Source organism: Octopus bimaculoides, chromosome 6 (genome assembly GCF_001194135.2).
Source record: "Octopus bimaculoides isolate UCB-OBI-ISO-001 chromosome 6, ASM119413v2, whole genome shotgun sequence".
In the NCBI taxonomy this organism is placed as follows: domain Eukaryota; kingdom Metazoa; phylum Mollusca; class Cephalopoda; order Octopoda; family Octopodidae; genus Octopus; species Octopus bimaculoides.
The window spans coordinates 60,620,667-60,631,415 of NC_068986.1; the positions used below are offsets into that span (position 1 = coordinate 60,620,667).

The following is a 10,749-nucleotide window of genomic DNA, read 5'->3' on the forward strand; positions in this document are numbered from 1 at the left end:
AACTTTGGTTTTAGCTAAGTTGAACCTAAGGCCCTTCGATTCTAGTCCTTGCTTCCACACCTGAAACTTCTCCTGTAGTTCTAATAGTGATTCAGCAATTAGTGCAAGGTCATCAGCATAGAGGAGCTCCCAGGGGCATCCTGTCTTGGATTTTTCTGTTATCGCCTGGAGGACAATGATAAATAGGAGGGAGCTGAGGACAGAACCTTGGTGGACCCCTACCTCTACCTGGAATTCTTCACTGTACTCATTGCCAACCCTCACCTTACTGACAGTGTCTCTGTACATGGCTCGCACAGCTCTCACTAACCATTCTCCTATCCCTAGTTTCCTCATTGACCACCAGATAATGGATCGGTAGACCCTGTCAAAGGCTTTCTCCATGTCAACGAAAGCCAGATACAGAGGTTTATCCTTGGCTAGGTATTTCTCCTGCAGCTGTCTTACCAGAAATATAGCATCAGTGGTGCTTTTCCCTGGCACAAACCCAAACTGCATCTCATCTAAATTGATTCGCTCCCTAATTAGTTGGGCTATAGCCCTCTCCATGACTTTCATTACCTGATGTAACAGCTTGATACCTCTGTAATTATTTGTATCTAAAGCGTCACTTTTACCTTTGTAGCAGTTGACTATGGTGCTGCTACACCAGTCATTGGGTATATATATATATATATATATATCTACAAATGCTAACTTATCCTAAAATAATTACAAAAATTAGTCTTACCTTTGTAAAATGTCTGCCACAAGGGCAGCCCAACAGCCATCATGACTAAAGGCATACTAAAATGGAAAAGAGGAAGAAAATTGGAATTAAACTTAAATATATAAGCAGTGTATGATTCAAATTAAAGAAAACATTAAAGAAATAACTATGTACATTTAATAATGATCAGAAGAGAAAAATTTTTTTTTAATGAAATGCTCTAACACAAAATTACTAAATATAATTTTTGAATGACTTTTAATGTTTTCAGAGCACTAATACGGGATGACTTATTATCACAATGTTGACTGCTTTAATTAATTGTCAAAGTATATGATTAATACTTGGTTGCCTTTATTAAATTTAACAATTCACAAATCAGGAAAGGTACAACTTCTAATTAGTCAGGAGGCTGAATGTAGTGAACCAATTTCTAATCACCTTCCAAATTGAAACAATATGCCTGATACAAAAGACAGGATGACCACAACTAGAAATACCTAATAATTGTTCTTTTTCTGTTTGTTTTTCAATTCACTAATTCCAAGTGAATGGTCTTGTGAAACAAGTGCACATCAAGCAACTCAACAATAATCAATCAATCATTGAAATGGAAAATTTAATTTACAGTTAGTACAGAAAGATGAATGTAAAATAGTAGACAATAATTGTGATATGGTAGCATTATTTATTACCAGAGTGTTAGCTGTCATACAACAGATAACTTTGGAAGTATACATTTGCCACCATGGGTGATAGGTGGCAAATAACTATGAATGTTTGGAAATATTTAAATATACTTTCTACTCTACTTTTCCTAAGAGAGCATCCAAAAAGAAACATTTTAATATCTCATTTGTGAAATTTGAATGAATGTTTTAGGAAATATAACAATTTGAATGGTCAGTGAAATGGTCAAAATCTTGCCTAATTAGCCTAAATGAATAAATTAGCCATATTTATGATGCCATTTCTTTCAAACTGAGGTGATGACCATCTTCAAATTACAAAAATTAATAGTGATCATAGCATACCAGTTGCCTATTTTTTTTTAGGTTCTTGGAAAGAAACTATCTTTTTTTGGCAAGTTAAAAAAATATTTATGTATAGCCTATTTTGTTACAAGTTACAAACAATTTTGCAGTGCTTACAGACCTAGTTAAATCCAAAGGTACAAGTCACTGGGACTTGAGTTTTGTCACATTGTAGTTAGTATAGAACTACATAAATCCTGAAATTTTGGAATATGACATTTCAATAAAATTTTAATGGACCACTAAAAATGGCTATAAATCGCAGAATTTCAGATCAGGATGCCCACGTAAGTTGGATTTTCTCCTTTTTGACAGGGGTTTTTCCATTTTTTTTTCTTTTTTGCATAGCAGTCTTGGAAATGATCGGGGTAGGCTTTTTATGAAAATAGATTCTGAAAAATTTATGATACCCCATCCACTCAAGACAAATTTTGGCCAATTCTGTTTGCACTACACACTTTAAAAAAGAATGGGAGAAGCCTTGCATTAAAAAAGATGAAAAAAAAATTGAAAATATTTTAAAACAAAAGATGGGAGGGGAGAGGAACTACAGACTTGTAACATAGGGGGCTACTGGGAATTCCTGCGGGACAGCTTGCTCAGTGCCACAGACCAAATCTGCGACTGGTGCAAAGTCCCATCCCGACCTAGGGTGACATGGTGGTGGAACACTGCCGTGGACAAGGCCATTAGAGCAAAGAAACAGGCCTGATAGGCCTGGAAGAGTGGGGATAGCAGGGAACTGTATCAAATAGCCAGAAGGGAAGCTAGGAGACAGGTATATCTAGCAGCAGAAAAGAAGGAGTTTGCCTATGCTCAGCGATGTAAGGACCAAAGACTTGAAGAGTTTTGGATTGCAAGACAGTATGCGAGAGAAAATTGCGATGTCATAGGAAAAAAATGTGTCTACATGGATGATGGTGCACTTGCATTCAATGATTCTGCAAAGAAAGAGGCTTGGAGATGCTGTTATGAAAGATTGCTGAACATGGGGAATAAATGAGAGAAGGAGAATCTGCCAAATGTTGACCAAACTAAGAGATCAGCTGTCTGAATCAACAATACCTTGGTAGATAACACAATTAAGGATATGAAGGCAGGGAAAGGCCCTGGCCCATCAGGAATCACTACTGAGATGCTTAAAATATCTGGCGGTGTGGGTTACGGTCTACTCACCTGTATTGTAAATCAGGTGATTCACAAAGGAGTCACATGCAATGACTGGTGTAGCAGCACAATAGTCAACTACTACAAAGGTAAAGGTGATGCCGTAGAAATTATAACAGAAGTATCAAATTGCTGAATCAGGTAATGAAAGTTACAGAGAGGGTCATAGCCTAACTAATTAAGGAGAGAGTTAGTCTAGATGAGTGCAGTTTGGCTTTGTGCTAGGAAGAAGCACTACTGATGCTATATTTCTGGTAAGGCAGCTGCAGGAGGAATACATAGCCAAAGATAAACCTCTGTACCTGGCTTTCATTGACTTGGAGAAAACTTTTGACAGGGTCCTCCGATCCCTTATCTGGTGGTCAATGCAGAAACTAGGGATAGACGAGTGGTTGGTGAGAACAGTACAAGCCATGTACAGGAATGCTGTCAGTAAGGTGAGGATTGGCAATGAGTACAGCAAAGAATTCAAGGTACAAGTAGAGGTTCACCAAGGATCAGTCCACAGCCCCCTCTTGTTCATCATAGTCTTCCAGGAAATAACAGAGGAATTTAAGACAGGCTGCCTCTGGGAGCTCCTCTATGCTGATAACCTTTTTCATACAGCTGAATCACTACCAGAACTAGAGAAGAAGTTTCAGGTATGAAAGCAAGGTCTAGAATCAAAGGACCTTAGAGTTAACCAAGCAATAACCAAAGTCAGGCTATCCTTCATTGTAATTATAATTCTTGTCAACTGAAGCACATGCTTTTGTTTACATTTAATCGGCCTTTTCCGTAAAGGAGGGATGGGAAATGACTGGGGAAGATGGTACGGTGAGCCTTTCTGCTTTGCATAACCACTGACTAGAGAGGAAGTTGCTGGATTTGCAAAGTCAGTGTGCATGTACAACAGAGTATAAGCAGCTTGAGAGAAAAGTTGGGCATAAGAGAGACAACTGGACGAGGACAGATGTGTAAAGAAGTGCTGATCTCTAACTGTGGAAGGAACCTATGGTAGAGGTAGGCTCAGAAAGACATGGGACAAGGTGGTGAAGCATGATCTTTGAAGTCTGGGCCTCACAGAGGCAATGACTAGTGATCGAGACCTTTGGTGATATGCTGCACTTGAGAAGACCTGTCAAGCCAAGTGAAATCATGGTTGTGGTTAATGTTGGTGTCACGTAACTGGCACCCATGTTGGTGGCATGTAAAAAGCACCAATCAAGCATTGAGCCTCACAAAGGCAAGGTGACCAATGCTGGTGGCATGTCAAAAATACCTTTTGAGTGTTGGGCCTCATAGAGGCAATGACAAATGATCGAGACCTTTGGCAGTATTCCATGCTTGAGAAGATGACCCATCAAGCCAAGTAAAATCATAGTCATAGCAGATACTGGTGTCATACAAATGGCACCTGTACTGGTGGCATGTAAAAAGCACCTTTTGAGCATTGGGCCTCACTGAGGCAAGGTGGCCAATGCCAGTAACACGTGAAAAGTACTTTGCAAGTGTTGGGTCTCATGGAGGCAATGACAAATGACTGAAACCTTTAACATTATGCCATGCTCGGGAAGAAGACCCATCAAGCCAAGTATAATCAGTCAAATAGTCCAACCCATGCCAGCATGGACAATTGATATTAAATGATGATGATGACTTTTAAATGAAAAAATGTTTGATTTTGGGGGATACTTAGCTTTTAATTTTAGCTTATCCCACAACCACCTGATACCTTTCTCAGAGTTGCATGTAGATGTAGATTAAAAAACAAACAAAATGTGTAAACTAATTCCTTGCTTTAAATATTAAAAACATAAATTGAAGGCATTAACAACATCTGTAACTTATAGTAAACTTGTAGGAGAGAGGTTAAAAAAAAATACCCTAAAAACAAATATGTAAATGTTGTAATCCAACATCAGACTGTTATAACGTCCATTCCACTTTTTTTTGCTTGTGCATCTGGGTTCAATTATTTGTAGTGGTGTTGGTAATTGAAAAGTATCATATAACTATTCCATTGGTTCTTCCATTCTCTTGGGTTCGCTCTCAACAAATTATTTTTTTAGTTGATTTATGTGTCTCTTGTATACCTATTTCTTCCTTTTACCAAGTATAGCATTTTTCCTATGCATTTGATAATCATGCTGTCTTCCCAACTTTGTTTTCCATTCTAATGTACCCTAACAAACACATTTTTACCAATTTTGATATATTTTGCTGTATTATTCATTGCAATTTTTCTTTTCTTACCAGGTTAATGTTGGTGTCACGTAACTGGCACCCATGTTGGTGGCATGTAAAAAGCACCAATCAAGCATTGAGCCTCACAAAGGCAAGGTGACCAATGCTGGTGGCATGTCAAAAATACCTTTTGAGTGTTGGGCCTCATAGAGGCAATGACAAATGATCGAGACCTTTGGCAGTATTCCATGCTTGAGAAGATGACCCATCAAGCCAAGTAAAATCATAGTCATAGCAGATACTGGTGTCATACAAATGGCACCTGTACTGGTGGCATGTAAAAAGCACCATTTGTCAAAGACTGATTTTATTTCCCTCACAAACATCAGCTCTGCTGGTGACATACCTGGTGTGTTTGGATTTGGTGTCACTCGGTATACTCTTAGAAATTGTTGTAGCGCTACCTCATCTGTGACATCCTTATCTGACTTTCATAGGGCTCTCTTGAATGTGTTGACAAAGTGTTCTGGGATGGAACTTGTTCTACAGCAAACATTTTACAAAACATTTTAAACTCAAAAAGACAGAAAATCTGTTCCATTATCAGACACTATAGTGTCTGGGACACCAATTCTCGTAAACAGCTTATGTAGAAAGTTTGTTGTAGTTGAGGAGGTTGGCTTTTTACGCTTACAAATTTCTGGCCTTTTAGAGAAACTATCTACTACCACTAAGTAGTATGAACCGTTTAAGGGATCAGTGAAATCAATGTGTAGTCTTGACCATGGAACATCTACTTTTGGCCAAAGTTCACTTTTTATCATCAGCAGTTTTGTTGCTAGAGCACATACTCTGTGGCCTTTCACTAAATTTTCAATTTCTCTATCTATTTTTGGCCAGTACATTAAAGCTTTCATCCTCGAAATACCAGGATGTCCAACAAAGAATTCCCTCAACATTTTCTTTTGAAGTGTTTCAGGTATTATTACTCTTTGTGCGTACATCAGCACACTATCACCTATCAGAAATTGAGTATAAGTTCACATCTCGATTTCATTTTGCACCAATCCGGTTCCTATTTATTAATGGCTAGTAAGTGTAATCATTCTTCTTCTTGGATATGTAAGTATGCCTCCGAGAGGTTTAATTTTGAGAAGAATTACCCTCCATTCAATTTTGTGAACACTTCCTCAGGAATCGGCAATGGATAGCTATGTGAGCTTAAGTAATCATTTAAACCCATTGAAAAATCTGCACAAACTCATAACTTACTATTTTTCTTTTATACATAGACCATCTTCTCGATTAGGTTTTCAAGTTCTTTATTTACCTGTTCTGGCACTGCAAACAGTACATTATGTCTTGGCTTAAATACAGGTATTGCACTTTGTTTTACTACAATTTTTGCCTTTGTTTTTGTGTAGCAGCCCACTTCATCCAAGAATAAAAATTTTACTTTTCATTTCAATCCCTCAGCTGCATTTGGACCTTTGACTGAACTGACTATATTTCCATATTGTTGAAATAAGGAAGGAGCCACTTTTACACCGAAGGTCTAATTTTAAGAAGAATTATCCTCCATTCAATTTTGTGAACACTTCCTCAGGAAAACACTTATGGGTGAATTCCACAATTTGAGCGGTATCATCCACTCTATGCCGAACAAATTTACTGAATTTTTTAACATACTATTGCCATTTTCATTTGGTCATGAAATGTCATATTACACACAAATTCACCTAGAAAATACAATCTTTTACCTGTAATACCGTGTGCTACTTTTTGTAGATTTACTTAATTTTGGCTTACCAATAAACTTCCAAGTTTCTTCATTCACAATGGTAATATCACTTCCAGTATCTAACTGCATTTTTATTCTTATATTTTCAATTTCCACATTTATGAATTTCTTCTTTGTCACAATACCATTTTCTTTCAACAACATCTTGTTAACTCTTTTTTCTTTGTTCTAACATTTTGCCATCTTGGTTTTACAGTGCGCTTTTATGTGTCCAATTTTACCACAACAGAAACATTCTACTTTCTTAAATGGACAGTTTTTTCTCAGGTGTAGACCTCTACATGCAAAACATGGGTTTGTTTCCTGACTTTTGTTCTGTTCATACCGTATTTTAGTGCATGCTTGATTTCTATTCTGCCTGTTTTGCACTTGTTTCACTTGGGAGCAATCTTTATGTTCAATTTTCTCTGTGTTGTGCCTTAGATTTACTATTCTTTCACAATCTTCTGACACGTGTTGTAAGGTTATAGCTTGGTTTTGTTCCAGCCTAGAGAGAATTCCTGTTCTTACTTTTGCGTCTTTTTCTGCAGTTAGTCTCTGAGTAAATATCAGGCACTTGAACATGTCTGGTGTTAACTCATCCAGTTTGAACTTTTCACATTCTCTGTTAACTCTACCAGCATATGTGATGTAGTCCTCCTCATTGTTCTTTTCTAGGTTCAAACATTTCCAGTGTGTATTGAACAACAAGCTTTCCTTGCAAAAAATGTTACACAATATCTCTATTGTATTTCTAAAGTTTATGCCAGAAGGTTTATTTGGGAGTACAAAATTGCTGTCAGTTTTCTTAGGATTAAATGCGTCTTCATATTGTCGTCCCAATCATTGCACTTTTTATTGAAGATCTGTTCACATTTTCCATAATACCCTTTAAAGGTAACTCCTGTCTGGTTCATACTTAAATTCCGTTATTGAATTTGCAACAGTCAGGCAAGGACATCTTTTCAGCATTTTTGGACAGCTTACTATTCATTAATTACAGCATTTGTTGTAATAGTAATTTTTGTTGTTCTTGCAGTAGTAATTGTTGATGATGTTGTTGTTCTTGTAGTTGCTGCTGCTGTAATAGTAATTGTTGCTCTTGTTGTTGTTTTTGCAACTTGAGCAAACCGGCTCATAATTCTTCCATAATTTTATGGCTTTGCATAATGTGAAATTTGCACAAAAAACTTTTGCGATTTTCGTAACTCTTTGTGAGTTTGTTAATTTCTCATCACCACTGTTGTAATCCAACGTCAGACTGTTGTAATGTCCACTTTGGTATAGTGGTGTAATTAGTTAGACAAGTAAAGACATGACTATCTATAAACGACTTGCCAACTTCTCGATGCTTTGACTGCCTACGTCACAGTATTTGTAATGACTATCACATACCACTTGTTATGTGGGAGGGATGTTCCATGTTTATTATTATTATTCCCACAACACTACTCCAGTGTCAACACCACAGCCAGAGAGGATGATCAGTCTGGTACCAACAACACTGAAGAGGTAACCAACAGCCCCAGTGCCAACACCACAGCCAGAGAAGATTACCAGACCAGTACCAATGACAATGAGGAAGTAACAGGCCCTGCACTCTATGTTATCAGCAGCGGCACCCACACCACTGCCAGCAGCAACAGCACCACCCCTATGTCCAGATACAGTCACCATGGTGAAAACAACTGCAGTGACAACAGACATTCCACAATGTGCCATAATGATAGCAGCCCCAGCTACACTGGTAACACCAACAACATCCCCAAGTCCAGAAGATCTTGGAACAACCAGGCCCCTTTCCTAATGGGAGCTAGCACTGCAAAATCTGCATTGCTGAGAGAGCCAAAATTCTTAAAAACTATGTTAAGCCTGGCTCGTTGAACACTTGTAAAGAAATATGTACACAATGTCTCTATTTCAAGCGCTACCACCTGCAAAATTGCGATTATCTTTGCAGATTAGGCTTGTAAGAGACCTTACAACCCCACTTCCAATTAATTGACGGTCCTGAGCAAACAACTCATCCTCATGAATGGTTTTTTTCTTTCTCTGATAGATATTTTGACCAACTGACCACAGCGTTTTTGTACCTGTGCGAGATGAAGAGTTAAATTTGTCTTTGCATAGAGTCTGATGAGCTGTCCACAAGGCTGCAGCTTTCCTGGATGCAAAACCATTGGTCACTCTATGACCAATATCTATATCTGTCTATCTATCTATCTATCTATCTATATATATATATATGTACTGGAGTAAGCACATAAATGTGAAACAAGATGGATAAAAGAGTACTCAAATATCAGAGGTAGAGTAATATGCTTTATTAAAAGCATCAGAAATATCACAAAAACTGTTACGCAGAGTTTCACATTCCCATTCATAGGACAAAACTGTCCTACGAACGGAAACATGAAATTCTAAGTAACAGTTTTTGTGATATTTCTGCTGCTTTTAATAAAGTATATATAAATGTATCATCGTTTAACGTCTACTTTCCATGCTAGCATGGGTTGGACGGTTTGACTGAGGACTGGTGAACCAGATGGCTACACCAGGCTCCGATCTGATTTGGCAGAGTTTCTACAGCTGGATGCCCTCCCTAACACCAACAACTCCAAGAGTGTAGTGGGTGCTTTTACGTGCCACTGGCACGAATGCCAGTCAGGTGGTATTTTACGTGCCACCGGCACAGGAGCTAGTCCAGCAGCACTGGCAATGATCTTGCTCGAATGTCTTTACACGTGCCACCGGCACAAGTGCGAGGAAGGCGACGCTGGGCACAGGTGCCATCATGATTTCCCTTTCGCTCGCCCCAACAGGTCTTCGCAAGCCGAGTTTCGTGTCCAATGAAGGAGATGACGTTGGCATGGGTGCCAGTTGTTGAATTTAGTTCGATTTCGATTTCACTTGCCTTAACAGGTCTTCGCAAGTGGAGTTTAGTGTCCAATGAAGGAAGGTACGCATAAGTGGGCTGGCTACACCCCTGGCAGAGGCTTTGGAGTTAGGTCTCACTTGGCTTGCTGGGTCTTCTCATGCACGGCATATTTTCAACGGTCTCGGTCAGAAGTCATTGCCTTGGTGAGACCTAAAGTTCAGAGGTCGTGCTTCACCACCTCATCCCATGTCTTCCTCAACGTACTTACACTCTGTCTAGTATGCACACTGACATTACTCATCCATTGGAGCATACTGGCTTCATTTCTTGCGAGCCTACGCATGTCTTCGGCAGTCACAACCCACGTTTCACTGCCATGAAGCATGGCTGTTCCTACACATGCATCATACAGTCTGCCTTTTACTCTGAGCGAGAGGCCCTTTGTCACCGGCAGAGGTAAGAGCTCTCTGAACTTTGCCCAGGCTATTCTTATTCTAGCAGCTACACTTTCAGCGCACACTCCCCCACAAATAACTTGCTCACCTAGATATCGGAAGCTATCAACCATTTCTAGTTTTTCTCCCTCGAATGTGGGAGAAGTTGTTTTCTGCATATTTAGTGTTTATAACTCCTGAACATCTGCCACATACAAAAACTAACTTCCTAGTTAACCTTCCTTTGATATTGCTGCACCTCTTATGTGTCCATAGCTTGCACTGGGTGCATCTTATAGAGTTTCTACCTACACCTTTTCTACAGATCAAGCAGGGCCATCTACCTGAAGGTGTTTGTGATTTTTCTACCTTCCTACTTATTAGGACTTTGGTTTTAGCTAGGTTGACTCTAAGGCCCTTCGATTCTAGTCCTTGCTTCCACACCTGAAACTTCTCTTCTAGTTCTGATAGTGACTCAGCAATTAATGCAAGGTCATCAGCATAGAGGATCTCCCAGGGGCATCCTGTCTTGAATTCCTGTTATAGCCTGGAGGGCTATGATAAAAAGAAGGGGGTTGAGG

At 39.0% G+C, this 10,749-nt stretch overlaps 1 protein-coding gene across 5 annotated transcripts in view; it reads right to left on the reverse strand.

The window, feature by feature from the left end:
• The window catches only part of LOC106881399 (isoamyl acetate-hydrolyzing esterase 1 homolog), a 202,339-nt gene that overhangs the window by 119,605 nt on the left and 71,985 nt on the right, over positions 1–10,749 (reverse strand). For all 5 annotated transcript variants that reach the window (XR_008264422.1, XM_052968750.1, XM_052968747.1 and 2 more), the window contains exon 2: positions 731–786. Coding sequence is in view for 4 of the 5 variants with exons in the window: in XM_052968750.1 (XP_052824710.1) it covers positions 731–786 (56 nt within the window). In the remaining variant the exon portion in view is untranslated. The remainder of the gene's footprint in view (positions 1–730; positions 787–10,749) is intronic.